General features: G+C 40.4%; 2 protein-coding genes across 4 annotated transcripts; both read right to left on the bottom strand.

Moving 5' to 3' along the window:
• Nucleotides 1–962: 962 nt before the first annotated feature.
• Nucleotides 963–8,569, bottom strand: LOC146991895 (ribosomal protein S6 kinase beta-2-like). Of its 2 annotated transcripts, none has more exons than XM_085780398.1 (16): nt 8,359–8,569; nt 7,513–7,567; nt 7,268–7,305; nt 7,009–7,123; nt 6,670–6,738; nt 6,379–6,526; nt 6,125–6,182; nt 5,898–5,998; nt 5,452–5,542; nt 5,059–5,149; nt 4,424–4,531; nt 4,078–4,140; nt 3,304–3,381; nt 3,066–3,173; nt 2,763–2,875; nt 963–2,376 (listed from the first exon to the last, which is right to left on the bottom strand). In XM_085780398.1, exons 2-16 carry the CDS (start codon nt 7,564–7,566, stop codon nt 2,199–2,201), a joined length of 1,413 nt encoding a protein of 470 aa, XP_085636524.1. In that variant the 5' UTR covers nt 7,567; nt 8,359–8,569; the 3' UTR covers nt 963–2,198. The 2 variants fall into 2 exon arrangements, with proteins under 2 accessions (XP_085636524.1, XP_085636532.1); XM_085780406.1 differs by lacking the exon at nt 8,359–8,569 and adding an exon at nt 8,190–8,212.
• A 1,506-nt stretch (nt 8,570–10,075) lies between these two features.
• Nucleotides 10,076–11,755, bottom strand: LOC146991894 (ladderlectin-like). Of its 2 annotated transcripts, none has more exons than XM_085780381.1 (9): nt 11,704–11,755; nt 11,535–11,603; nt 11,423–11,452; nt 11,284–11,331; nt 11,172–11,201; nt 10,957–11,048; nt 10,692–10,817; nt 10,494–10,593; nt 10,076–10,305 (listed from the first exon to the last, which is right to left on the bottom strand). In XM_085780381.1, the coding sequence occupies exons 2-9, from the start codon at nt 11,581–11,583 to the stop codon at nt 10,232–10,234; spliced, it is 549 nt and encodes a 182-aa protein (XP_085636507.1). In that variant the 5' UTR covers nt 11,584–11,603; nt 11,704–11,755; the 3' UTR covers nt 10,076–10,231. The 2 variants fall into 2 exon arrangements, with proteins under 2 accessions (XP_085636507.1, XP_085636515.1); XM_085780389.1 differs by having other exon boundaries at nt 11,284–11,328.
• Between the last annotated feature and the right edge of the window lie 2,490 nt (nt 11,756–14,245).

Here is a 14,245-nt window from a genome sequence, read left to right as displayed (position 1 = left end):
TATTTTTGGGGCGTTTTTGCCTTTAATTGATAATGACAGGAGATGGGGAGGCAGAGAGAGTGGAAATGACATACAGCAAAGGGTCACCAGTGGACCAACCAAAAGGAGGCCTTGCAGAGTCGAGTTCATAAAGTCTGCGCCAGGTTGGGAAACTTTAAATACAATACAGCAGAGGATGGAAGTCAGACAGGAGCCTACTGTATTTGCACACCAAGTTAATTCATTAATTCAATGAAACCTCAATACAAAAAACACCATGATATTGTATGAGCCTCTTTGCCATTGTTTAACCCGAGGCAGACCAACTCCTCATTTGAGAGGGTTTTCCTGTTTTTTTAATCCCACCATGACCATTTGGGAATTCAGAATTTGCAGAGTGGAAGAAATGCTCACATCTGAATTCTGTGGTCAGTGATGTGTCCGCCAGTTTATATTAGAGGAGTAACGTAACTTTCTTCTCTCTCACTCAATACACTGGAGTCAGGACTAGAGTTCAGAGCAATAGAGTTTATTCCCTTTTACAGGATAACACCTTTTGAAATACATTCTTTATTTTTTCAGCATATAAACCATGATGGACAGACATTGTGTTATGCTTTGAGACAATAGGGTGATTCAGCAGACAGATAAAAACATGATGTTAACTTATTATTCATTTTTCCACCACAGGAATGTTCCAATTTTGCCTCATCTTTACTCCATACAATAGTTGCCCCAATTACTTTCAATTGTCAATACAATATCACTGCATCACAATGACTTCAAGCTCAGAAGTTCATAGATCATTTTACAATTCAACATGTCTGGTGTATTTTGTTTTCCTAAATTAATTTGTAGTATTTTTTCCTCTATAATTTTCCTTATTTTGCCTCTTCAAGTGCTTGTATTTTTTTGTTCCTTAAGATTCATGCAAAGATTTGGTTCAGTTTATCTTGTCTACGAGTCATTTTTCTTTAAAAAAAAAAACATCAAGATGCAGAAAGAATTTTGGCATCAAATGAACCTAATAGCCTTTCTGCTAAATCCACGGTTTGAGTAGGGGGTGTGTGAGGCAGTGACAATCAAGCACTAATAAGCACAAATATCTACAATTATGCTTATTATTTAAATACTATTTGGCCTAAGTTTCATGTGTAAAAATAGGTTCATCCGGTAACCCAAAATACTCTTTTTTTATACAAGATTATGATTGATTTTCTGAAAGCACCACTATTAACAACCTATGGATGTTTTATTAATGATCCAAAATAAATAAATACAGTATTTCCATCTTGTTAAGTGCTCTCTGTTTGGAACTGGTCCGTTTGCACAATATGAGGATAGTATGTGTGAAAAATTTTGGCAGTAGACAAGAACAACCACTCAAGAAAGTAGCAATATTTTCAGACAGAAATGTTCACTACAAACCTAGCATTCATGAATATAATTTATCTTACATGTGAAGTAGCAGTCATTCAGTAGTTTCCTATATAATACAGTTCCACCCCAACACATGATGAAATCTTACAATTTTAAGTTAATGCAACCAAGCTGAAAAAAAGATTAATTAATTAAAATGTCAGACAGTAATAGCTGACCTCTTCTCACACACCCTGCTTAATATCACAACTTTCCTTCACCTTAATCATACTTGCATTTACATTACATACAAAATCTTTACCTTGGCAACTCATGACCTGGAGAGGTTCATGAGGAAAAGCAGTTGGTCTGTTGCCCTCTTTTCTATTATTTTGATGTTGAGATTTTTTTTGTTTTTTACACAAGTCATCATTTTCCATATGAAAGCTACAGTGTGACAGAACTATAAGTGCAGATATACAGAGTCTGTACACAGTAACATGACCATCAGTGAACAATACTGAAACTGAGGTTCTTTGATCCAGATTAAATAAAAGCATGGATATTCCACACTGATCCAGTGAGATGTGGGTAACGTGATCTACCTGGGTACCGTCTGGAAGAGCAGGGCAGTAAGCCCCAAGTGCTGTATCTCTAAGATGAATGACAGAAAAAAAAAAAAAAAAAAATTGATTGCCTTTAGCTTTCCAGGGATCTCAAAAACCACTTCAAAATTAAAGCATGATACCAGAAAAAAAAAGAACACTTCAACTGTGAGCTGTTACACTTTCGTGTGCAATCGAAAATATTAATCTGACCAAAGATTTGCAGCATAAACCGACTCTTTGAACGTTTCCTCCTCATCTCCGATGTCCTTTCTGCTTTTTGTTTCTTGCAGGGGTCCTGATCGGCTGACTGGCAGCTCCGTTTTCCAGCGCCACTGAAACTGGTAGTGTCGGTGGCGAGGTGGGAGAGAAAGGGTCTGTCTCTCTGTCGATACTGGATTTGAAGGGTCCGGCGGGAGAAAACTTCAGGGGACTGAAGAAACATGAGATGATTTACCATTTTTAATGCATCCTTAGATTTGTAAGTGACTTTAGTGATTCCATAAAGAAAGAAGAAACTGTAGGTCACACATTATTGATGTAAAACTTTCTGAGATAATGTAGAAAACAACATGATAATTGTTCATTGAAAAAGTTAGCCTGATTGGTTAAATCCTTTGAATTTAAATGAATTCAGAAATCTATTTATCCTGAAAAAAGGGTAACCAGAATTCTTATGCTCATGATTATGATTTAATATTTGTTCTTGCCTTGTTTGTCTCTAAATAGTATACTGTATATGTTGTTAGGACTAATGATGAATGACAAATGTTAGTTGTGATGTGGCGTAATAGATTCCACTGATGTTTTCTGTGTTACCTGATGGGTGTGCGTGGGCTGCTGTTGTGCCGGCGTACAGGGCGTGTTCGGGGTTCGAACGAGAAACCTTCTTTTAGACTCTCCAGGACCGATGGAGCCACGTAGGTAAAACCCTGTAACAAAATGGCCCCTCAGTTAGTGGTGGACAGAAACAGTAATTCTGGTTTCCTCCCTATAACAGCTATGTTAAAAGGGAAAGAGGCACTGACTCGTGACCTGAAACAGATGTTTCAGGTTTCATTTCCAGTTGGCTATGGTTTCTAACGTCTACATATACATATTTAAAGAGGACAAGTATCTCACAGCAAAGGCTAGCTCTGCACTGTGGCTGAGTGTGGTGTCATCTGGACTGTCCACTGGCGTCTGTCTGGTAAACCTGGTGTCAAACTGGCTCACATCCTCATCTGAGTGCTACAGAGAGACAGACAGGGAAAGCCAGAAGTTGAACAGAAAAGGAACAGGCCAGAGTAAAAAAGCATAATATGAATTTAAGAAGCTATTTGATAACATAATGGGCACAAAATGACAACTGATGACTCACCAGCTGTGGCTTGTATGGTGGTTCCACTCTCTTGTTCAGCAGGTCATCCCAGTTAATGTGCTTGAAGAAAGGATGTTTCTGCAGAGAAAATGAACAGCTTTTTTCTTGTTCTTCTTTTTTGTCTGAATATTCTGTATTGATAATATCCACATTAAACCATCATTAAAAACATCAAATCCCATTAAAGCTTTCTTGACTTTCTGAATGATCCAAACATCTAAGCTCAGTTTCGGCTTATTCTGCCAGTATATCTGTGTATGTTGGCACTGTCATGGTAATGCATCCTTATAATTACAGTGAAATACCACGACACTGGGTCCAGCCAAGGTTTTTCTTGGTTTATCATGCAATCACTTTCTGCTGCTCAAAGATAGCAGTGCGTCGCACATTACGACTAACACACCCATGGGTGCAAGCAAATTTGCCATTTAAACAATGCGGGTGCTATACCGGAACAGGACAACTCAGTCGACACTTGTTGCTCTTTGTGCTTTTTGCTTCAGGTGTATACTACGACCCATTGTTTCTTTCTCTACATCCAATTGCTCCAATTGCGTTTGTGAATTCTGTGACATTGCATTAGATGATATACAGCATTTCACCTGGTGGAATTGTTTTTGAATGTCACATTGGTCACATGGATATTATGCATTATTAGCACAATTATAGTGAAACCACATAAAAAAAATCCAGTAATAAGCCAAGGTGGTTGCTAGTGGTTACATTGGTCATCACAGAGTGTAAGTGAGAGAAAATGTTACCACAGTTAGTTACCTGGATGTCAGCACAGTCTGTTTTACTGGAGCCAAGTCGTTGGGCTGGATTCTTCTTCAATAGCTGAAAATAGATGGAATGATACATGTAATTGTAAATATATACTGTATGTCAGTCAGTCAATCAGTCAGTACGTATGTCAGTCAGTCAGGTGGGGACAGAGGAAATATCCCATTGGGAGACCTTGAGAGTTGAACCTGGACTAGGATGAGCTGTGTGCAGTGACCTTTGGCAGGATCAAACATATTACAACGGAAACAAATACATTCATAATCTTGATGAAACAGAAGAACATACAACCTTCATCCACATGCACATTGTATGTTAGTATTTTTCTGTGTGTTACCTTCTTGATGAGGTCCCTGGCATCAATGGTGAGGTATGGAGGCAGATTGAGTTTACACTTCAAGATCTTGTCAATGGTCTTCTTTCTGTTTTCAGCTGTGAATGGAGGCTGGTGGAAAAATCAATGGCGTTAAGGAGCTCAATACAATAGGTACTATGTAAGTAATGGCTCTGGCCCACGGTTTAGAACATCAACACTTTGAGTGTTGTAGCTGGTGTGATCCCATCTATGGTCTCATATTCTGAGCTGTACTGTTTCTTTTATTTGACTTTGACTATTTCTTTCGATAAATGCTTGCCTTCAGTGCGTTTTGAAGAAGAGACATTCTCTGTCTAATTATTTCTACCTAATTGCAGTATTTCCAAATCGTATCTATTGTACCAAAGTTGAGGTATAAGGCCAAAGGGGTGAGATCATTGAGAAACTGCTGAGATGAAATTCTAATCAGGGAGATGGTCTTCTTTCATTCACTTATAGTTCCACAATATTTTGGGCTCCAGCTGCCACTTTTTTGTTATAACAGGAGTAAAGTCGGGTGATGTGGACCCTCAGTGAGGCTTCCTCACCGCTCTCCGCATCTCCTGCCATAGATTTCTCATAATAACTATGTGTTCTCTGCCACAGGTCTGGCTTACCGATCCAGTCATCATATCGTACATCAGGGCCCCCAGGCTCCACCAGTCCACTGCTCTGTTGTGACCTGACCTGGTCAGGATCTCTGGGGCCCTAAAGAAGAGGAAACAATGAAAAGGGAGACATATACATACACATAAAACTATAATACCTTTACAATTTGTGTTACATCACTCTGCTTGAATGTTTCACGGATTGACAAATGACATTACAACATTATGTATATCATAAGAAACACTAGAGAACCCGCTAAACCATACCACATGTTCTTATAGAATAGTTTAGGAGGGAAAAAAACAGCACCTGTTTTCACATGTGATCACTACAGAGTCAAAAACAGTGTCATTTTTTTTTTATCTGAGTGAGTTGGTGAGAGAAGGTGCAATGTTACCCACATGTACTCTATGGTACCACAGAAGGTGTGTGTTACTGTTCCATCATGAATTGATTCCTTGCAGAGGCCAAAGTCAGTTAGCTTGATGTGTCCTTTAAAACAAAGGAAAATAATATGTGTCTTCAACTACAGCGAAGCAAAGCAGGGGACAGAAAATTACACAAATAAATCATACATTGTTTACATTTATTAGGGCACCTAGGATCAGGTTTGGTCAAACTGAAGCACTTCGATCGAATTTCGAGATCACAAAAAATCTTGAAAAACATGAATTTAAGCTAAATACTATACTACAAGATCAAGCACTATTCATAGGGATCGTTTGTGGTCAACAGCTGAAATTTATTCTGAAACATCTGAAACGCCCCACTCAGATGGATCTATGATCTGATCTTGGATTGGTGAGCTTTTTACATATATTGCCAGACAAACCGGTTTGTGTGTTACCTTGGTGATTAAGCATGATGTTTTCAGGTTTGAGATCTCTGTAAATAATCCCATTAGAATGGAGGTGACCCAGGGCCAATGTGATCTCTCCTAGATAAAAACTACACATGGACAGAAGTTATTTTCAGAGAATAATTTCCTTTGAAACAATTCAATATCACTAGCGTATAAAAATAATAAATTACAGTTTGTGTGTAAACAATGTGTTGAAAAGAAGCATTCCTTACCAAGCAGTGTCCTCCATGAAGATACCCTCCTTCTCCAGCTGCATGAATAGCTCTCCTCCTGGTGATGACCAACATTAGAGAGTTATGACATTATAGATTTTCCCTCCAATACTGTAATACTAGAATTTCCTTATGTCTCTATTCATCCATTTTTCTCCCTCCTTGTTGTCCCCACTATCCATTAAAATGTGTCTTAACTCCTATGTTTTTATCCTTCCCACGCCTCAATCCAGCCCTTAGTGCTTCTGTCTTACCGCTTAGACACTCAAGTATGAGGTAGAGCTTTCCCCCAGTCTGGAAGGCATAGAGCAGATCCACGATGAATGGGTGTCTCACTGTCTCCAGGATCTCCCGCTCTGCTCGTGTATGGGCTGTATCTTTCGCATTGCACACAATCTTAGCCTTAACATAAACATGAGAGAAAAATGAGAAGGAGAGAAATTAAATAAAAGCAAGGAAGGAAATGGAAGGCAGATTGAGAGAGTGGAGCGTAGAGGAAACAGAGGAACAGGAACTGTGTCTCTGGGAAGATGAGAACCAAGTACCTTTTTCAGGACCTTCATGGCAAATATCTTCCCCATCTGGGCACCTTGAACCTTTCTCACCTGAAAAACCTTAAAGAAGACATTTATTTTTTCATTAAAATAAAATCACTCAATATAATGTTTTTGCATATCGTGTAGCACTAGAAGTTATATATGTAGTGGCACATCTTAACGGACGTTTTCCCTTTTCATGGGTGTTAGGTCTAGGCTGTGGTTCTGCATAAACAAAGTACAAATACAGAATAGATAGGGGTGTTGTTACATCTAAATATTACAACTAAAAACAAAAGACAGACGTCTGTGGATAGAAAAAGAAAGTGTCAATTACAACACACACACCTTTCCATAGGCTCCTTTTCCCAGCACAGTAAGAAGCTCAAAGCAGTCTGGTCCAACTCTCTCACTGTCTCTGTTGACACTCTCACTGGTCAACTCCACCTCCTCTGTCTGAACACTGGGATAAGGGTGAGATTGACACAAAATAAGCTGTCTGAGACTGAGACTGAGTCTCCTGAGGGTGCCTCAGACTTCATATAGGTGTTGCTGTATATTTGTTTATTGAAGGATGTAAAATTTAAAAATATTACATTCAACATACTTCTCTGGTTCTGGCACTGTGAAGTCACAGACATCGTCCTACAAAGGAGGAATGGCAAACAAACGAGGGTTAAACAATAGCACTAAAGGGAGTATTTCAAAGAAAAATCTGGTTTAACTCCATAATTCAAAATTCATAAAGGGCTCAAGTTTGATGCACAATTAAAGTAGGGGGAAATTTACACTATTCTCATCTCATCCCTGTTTATTTCTGTGACAAAAGCTCAATAATCATGAGATACAGACCTCTGTATCGCTGACGTCCTCAGTCTCCAAGTCGATGTCAAATACTCCTGCCATCCTGAAAGACAAACATTACAGTCAACTGTCTGTTGTGCTTTTATTTATATCTACGGACACATATTTTCCTGCAGTATTTCCCTATAATTCCACAAACATTTTATTCTTGCCTTGTCTGCAGAACAGTGAACATCACTGGAGCACTTCAGAAGCTCATATGTCTACTCCCAGCCCTCAATATGGAGAATAATTGCAATACTGCAGTGACTGTGGCAACGTTTATTGGTATTCTCTGCATTAGGAAATGCTGATTTTCAGTCTTTCAGAGGGACCACTGGAGTCACTAGGCCTCAGAATATATTGTACCTGTGTAATTATCCACAGAAAGGGGAGAGTGAAAACTCAATTATCTTGGCCCACTTAAAATGTTAGCCTAGCCTCCACAAAGCAATAGTTTAAGAAAATCATATGTGGTGTAGCAACCCCTTTGAAGTTAAAACAAACCATGACACCCGTTTCAATATTTATCAATCAAGGCTTACAGCAAACACACAGACATGATAGTAAAATGGTTTAAAATGATGGTTTAAGTTCTCACGTTAGCATGCTAGTTAGTCAAAGAGGCTACCAAAACAACATGTGAGTGGCCGTGTCAACATATGTTTGAGTTTCAAACAGCTGACTCCCATCATTGTCCAGCAAGCTTATTGGGGAGCTACTACTGCCTAAAACCTGTCACATTGGTTAAAAATGGTTGGCAACGTCATTATGTCAAATCACGTAGACAAGTTAAGACTGACAGCTGGTTTGACAAGTAGCTGCTAAAGATGCTAATGCTAACTAGCTTCGTACCTGGTAACGCTGCTTCCTCACACAGGTTTTTCGTATTTCAATCTGTTTTTCGGCAGTTACACGACACAAAGCTGTTCCTCATACATCCACAGCTGCGGCTGTCATTGTTCTCGTTACAATCCCCTAGTCAAACCCGCAACAACCACACACGCAGACACACAGTAGTGCTTAGGTTCCCGTCATGCTCCTCTTTCCAGCCTGACACACGACTGTTGTTGTTGTCGTCGCTGGATTGACCTTTAACCTTCGACGTCACCAAGCAACGGGGCTGACAAAGGAAGCGTGAAAAAAAGAAGATATTTCTTCGTCTACTGCTTTTATTGTTCGTTTTTAGAAGTAGAGGTAGTTTTATGTTATTTTACCGTTCTTTTCTTTTCTTTTTTTCTTATTATATCAGAATTATTAATGGTCTGTGTCATAGTGCGAATTACAGGGTGGTTGACTTAAAATAGTAGCCTATGTTTCTCACTTCTGAACAGGCTTTTGAGCCTATAGAGTCCCATCTTATCCATCCAATATTGGGACGAGTAGCTACAGGATGTGAATCTGTCTAGACTAGAGCATGTATGGTAGCACATGTAATTGTCTTTGCTATTCAGATAGTGAGTTTGGTTCAGCATTCTGTGGATCTGTGTTTGAGCAGAAATGAGGGAAGCAAATTGGTGAAGGCGACCCGGACAGTGAACAGTGGAGGAGATGATTTGTCCTGATGCTGGTTGTCTAAATGCTCAAATGCCAATTCTGTTCCTTGATCAGTCTGCTAAAAGACTTGACACTACGCTTCAGACCTTCCTGTATGAGGTGATGACAATTATAAACAGCAGACCTCTGAATATCAAGCACTTAAATGATCCAACAAGCCTGGCACCTTTGACTCCCTAACACATTCTCATGATGAAGTCCAGCATAATATTGCCCCCTCCTGGTCAATTTGTGAGCCAGGCTCTGTATTTGCTTAAGAGATGGCGACAGACACAGTTTCTGTCAAATTAATTCTGGACCAGGTGGGTTAGTCTTCAGGAAAAACAAATCTGGCAAACAGATAAGAGGGATACAAAGGTTAATGACATAGTAATACTGTACCTGAGGACAGAAGGGTGAAACTATTAGTTAGTGATTCAACCTTAGACAAACAGGAAAAATGCACTAAGCCAGTATTCATGTATCTTGGCCGACCTGTGCAAAAGACCGGTCTATAAACAGAATGAGTGTAATAGTTTACATATTAATTTCACTATGTGAGCTGAAACAAAGGTGTAAAAGGAAAGTATGAATTGAACTCACAACATCTGTGATTTGGTGTGAGTTTAACTGCCATATAATTTAAGTCTTTATTTTATGTTTTGTTAATTATTTTATTCAATGCAGTTTAATTTTATAGATACAGAATTTCTTTATACTTAACATATAATTATGAGGAAACAATTTGTATTCTGCGTTGTGAGACGGACTGATTTGGCTGTAGCACTCCACTCAAAAAAGAGTTGGAAGAAGTTTATTTTGTAAGATGGACTCATTCCCTCCGGTGTGCAACCAGCGACTTTTATTTTTCTTATATTGTGTATGTGTGTTTACATTCTGTGTGCATGGAAAACAGGCTTAAGTTGTGTGCATTTTGTGTCAGAACAGTTCGACAGTGAATACAGTCATCCGTCACTCAGGAACTGTGGCACGTGTATTCCTGCCGGGAGTGATATTGAAGGAAGATCACACACTGTCCCATTTGTACATGACTTTATTAGAGACAAGAAATTTCCTTCCACAAACACAAATGCTTTGGTACAAAGGCTACTGACTACTTCATCTTTTAACATTTAACAAAACAGAAATTCCAGCTGATCCATCCTGAGGTCCCAGTTGACTAGCATGTACGCTAACAGCCAAATGGGTTCTTGGAGCAGATGAAGCGAAATGAAGAGGAGGTACACTGGGTGTTTCCCCAACCATCTGAGGTTTGATTTAAAAGAAGAAGAAAAAAAAGAAGCATTAATACCAAATCTGCAATTAATACACCACAGCATCGGGGAAACAACAGACTGGCTGACTAATGTATCTATCCAGCCAAAGTAAACCACTGTGTTTTTTTTTAACTGGTTATGCAAAATCTAAAGGTAAAGTAAGGATGTGTGACTTACTGTTGGAGCGCAGGTACATGCAGGGGTAGCTGCTGGAGGAGGAGGGGGAGTACCAGTTGGTATAATAAAAACCTTGACGGTCAATCCACATCCACCGGCTCTGAGAGACAAAGAACATGAGTGTTGTTGTCTTTGGTCACTGACTCACTGCTGTTTGATCTGGACTGACTGATGTTGGAGATCTTAATAAATGAATACCTGCAGACTGAAGCCTCCCAGCCATGCGCTGGTCTGACCGGCTGTCTGCGTGATCTGCTGGAGGAAGTTGTACTCTCTGGGGTTGGTGGCCGAGGCCAGGTGGGCCCCCAGGCTATTACAGTGCTCCTGATGGACAGAGAAAATACAGATGGATATTTGTAGTTGTACAAATTAATAGATCTTGTAGATAACACAGTCAATATGATATGAGCTATGTTGTCTGAATGGTCACAGTAACAACAGAGAGCAGTTGGAGCAGCAGTACCTCAGCATTGTACCAGTTCATAGGGGTGTTGACAAACATGAAGCAGCGAGAGCCGTGCTGAAACCAGCCACCTGGGCAGAAGTTAAACCGAGCTGCAAAGAGACAGAGTGAACGTTATTCCAACTGAAACACACTCAATGTCCTTCATATGACAATACTTCTGCTCTCACATAAAGAGAGAGAGAAAATAGAAAAAATGGTGACATGGCTCTTACATTGAGGTGCTGCTTCCTCCTCAGAAACACCTGTTGCACAAACAGAGAAACAGTTAAAACATGAAACCACACAACAGAAAAATGCTGCATGAGATTTAAAGAGGACACTGACCACGTGCAGCAGCCTGTTCCTCTGGAGCCTCGGCTACTGCTACTGCTTCTGTGGATCAAACACATGAATGAATGCTGGTGTCAGAGACATACACTTCTTACTTTCTGTGTGGATTCAAGTCAGTCCCTGTAATACTGACCTGGAGCCTCCTGTTTGTCTTCAGCTGGAGCTGCAGGGAGAAACACAGTGCTGTCAGTACCAGTGGTAGAAATTACTCTACTGTGTGTGTCAGTGTGAGTGTGAAATCTGACCTGCTGATGCAGCATAGAGGAAAAGAGCGAGGAGCAGGACAGTCTTCATGCTGAAGATCAACGATTGTTCTGTGTGGAGAAACAAAATGTTGGTTAATCTGCAGAGAGAGAGAGAGAGGGAGAGAGAGCAGAACCATCAGAATGAAGAGAAACCCAGCAGCAGTCGTACCTGTCAGGTAGATGTGAGGTGGTGATGTTCAGGTATCAGCTGATGGTGCAGTGATGACAGGAGGCTGCTCTCTTCTTATATACACACCTCAACACCTCTGAGTCACGTTTATGGGTGTGGGTGTGCTGTTGTGATTGACGCTGTGTGCGGGAAACATGATTGTAATTTTGCACATTAAAATCTGAAGCTGAACTCTGACCTGTTTCCTGATTGACACACACAAATCACTTACTGGTTGTTGTGATTTCAAAGCAGGTTCAAACACATACTTGCATACATGCAACATGTTGTCAGACAAGATGTATGTGTATTATTTGAGTACTATGTCAATATTTGAGGGCCAATACTGCAATAAGGAACTTCTAACAAAGCCCGTTGATTGTCCCTGTTAAACCAACACTAAGGAACTTTTCAACCTTCATATAATATTTTCATACCTTTTGTGATGGTACATCGATTTACAACAGGTTGAATGACACCTCTGTCATGGCCTGAGGGGGTCTGTATCATCTTCACTGGCACTAAGCAACTTTGAGGAGCATGGTAGGAACCCGGCTCTCACTTAAGTTTCACTTTCACTTTTGCGAGTCACGACGAGGAGGGAGCAGGCAATGCGGCACCTTTCCGTCGGATTGTGTATGTGTGTTTACTGTGAAATGATCCACTGGTAACAGAAACTTAGTTTGGACGTCTTCTGTGCACCGGGAGATCAGGATGTTTATGGCACTACGTGCTAGTGCTCATGGGGAATGGAGTCTTCCTTCAGGCAAAACACTACCGCTTTGGGCCACTGGCGCCACCAAACTCAACCAAAACTGAAAGTTCTTTAGTACTGCTTTAACCATTGAGATACATTTTGGACCACCTCGGTCAAGGAAGCGAGTCACCTTATAAACAGGGCCGGCTCTATGCAAGGGGGGCAGCGCCCCCTCAAATAAATGTCTTGCCCCCTCAAATCCAAATTTTAGAAGTTGAGAAAGCACATTTTAATATACTCAAAAAATGTGTATATTACAAGTTGACAAAATTATCTGCAGTAGCACAAAAATCCGCCGAAAAAGGGACACTGTTCTTTTCTAAAATGTTCTGTTCTTTTTTCTTTCTTTTTTTTAGTATTTATAAGACTACCTTTCAGTTTTGTAAATCTTGACCCCCCTCTGGGGGGTGCCCCCAGACCCCACTACAGGGGTTTAGCTACTCACCTTTTTCACCCCCTCTGGGTTTGCGATGCATCTTCAGGTATATGCACCCCTAACCCCCCATATAATGTGGCTCTTTGCATTACGACAGTAAAAAATTTGGGCTCTAAGACCCTGGTTGGCCACCCCGGCCCCTAGTTGGACAGGTCTGAAGGTAGAGGCGTGACAAAGTGCAATCCACTTCTCCAGGTTGGGGTTGGACACATAGCCAACAACCCACTTCAATGAAGTTACTATAAGCACGGGAAAAAAAAGTGGAGCATAATGTGTTCACATGATGCCCTCTTCACATTTCTGACTGCCTCCTCATAAATGCCTGCCTAGAACCGGCCCTAAACCTAACTTTTATTTGCCTTTTTACAAAATGTTTACAGACAATTTATAATCAAATCATCCCAAGTTGACTATATGTAAGAACTTCCAAAGGCTGCCAAGAAAGTCACTTTTACTGCCAATGAAAAGAGCTTACTGGTTTCCTGGCAAACTGTCACTTCACTTTGATGTCCCTTTGTTGTCTTATGTGGGCAAGCCCAACTGTGAACTTGCCCAGAGAATGCACTTGCCTTGCCCACATGTCTTAACCCATGTGGGGCCTACAGCAGATTTGTCCTTTTAAAAAGAAAGCCAACAGGGGCCACAATATGGGTTAACCCATGCAGTCTTGACTATTTTGGGACCCACTGGGAGCCCCACTCTTCTTAGTCTGGGAAACCCAAACTCAGCCCGTTATGTGGGCAACTTTGGGGGGCGACATGTGATTGAACAGATTATCAATTGTGGTGTGTGTCACAGAGATTTCATGTAAATGTACGGGAAAATAGTTGATAACTGCAGAGATATTAGAGGAGTCCCTGATTCATAAATTGACCTCAGCTGTGCACTGTGGCCTGAAACTCAGAGGTTGCCTCGGTAACTTGAGGGGATTATTATGATATTAGACTGACCCCAGGCATGGACAGGCAAAAACAACGTTAAGTTCTTCTATGTGGAAAAAATCATGTAAAGAGTAAATTGTGGCTGAGAACAGTGTGTAGAGAGAAAAAATTTTCACAACTTCAGACAACTTCTCCTCCACTAGCTGATGAAGAACAAGAACAGCACATACGTGCTGTTCTTGTTCTTCTGTAGCCTCGGCAGAAAGCCAGCCCGGTGTACCAATTGATATAGGGCTCATTATGAGTGTAAGGGTTTTAAGTTTTAAGGGGCAAATATTACTGTAATATTGCAGAACTAAAGTACTGTAGTGTATTTTCTACCTCCTAATTTGTAAGTAATTTACCCTGAGAGTTACTTTTGTGTTTAGTATATAATCCACTTCAAATTCTTTACTTTTATCTTTAGAA

The sequence above is a fragment of the Trachurus japonicus genome, chromosome 1 (assembly GCF_045865225.1).
Source record: "Trachurus japonicus isolate A0001 chromosome 1, Traja_1.0".
NCBI lineage: Eukaryota > Metazoa > Chordata > Actinopteri > Carangiformes > Carangidae > Trachurus > Trachurus japonicus.
Note: the sequence above shows the minus strand (reverse complement) of the source record. Positions and strands in the feature narration are given on the sequence as shown.

Bases quoted from the DNA above. Each gene is read 5' to 3' on its own strand.
- LOC146991895 (XM_085780398.1), bottom strand. From the start codon at position 7,566: ATGGCAGGAGTATTTGACATCGACTTGGAGACTGAGGACGTCAGCGAT. The intron at 4,141-4,423 runs GTAACACACAGA...ATCTATTTTCAG, and splicing joins CCAGGGACCTCATCAAGAAG to CTATTGAAGAAGAATCCAGC. The intron at 2,876-3,065 runs GTGAGATACTTG...ATTTTGTTACAG, and splicing joins GTGCAGAGCTAGCCTTTGCT to GGTTTTACCTACGTGGCTCC.
- LOC146991894 (XM_085780381.1), bottom strand. From the start codon at position 11,583: ATGAAGACTGTCCTGCTCCTCGCTCTTTTCCTCTATGCTGCATCAGCA. The intron at 11,332-11,422 runs GTCAGTATTACA...TTTGATCCACAG, and splicing joins AGACAAACAGGAGGCTCCAG to AAGCAGTAGCAGTAGCCGAG. The intron at 10,594-10,691 runs GTATTCATTTAT...TTTGTCTCTCAG, and splicing joins TGGGAGGCTTCAGTCTGCAG to AGCCGGTGGATGTGGATTGA.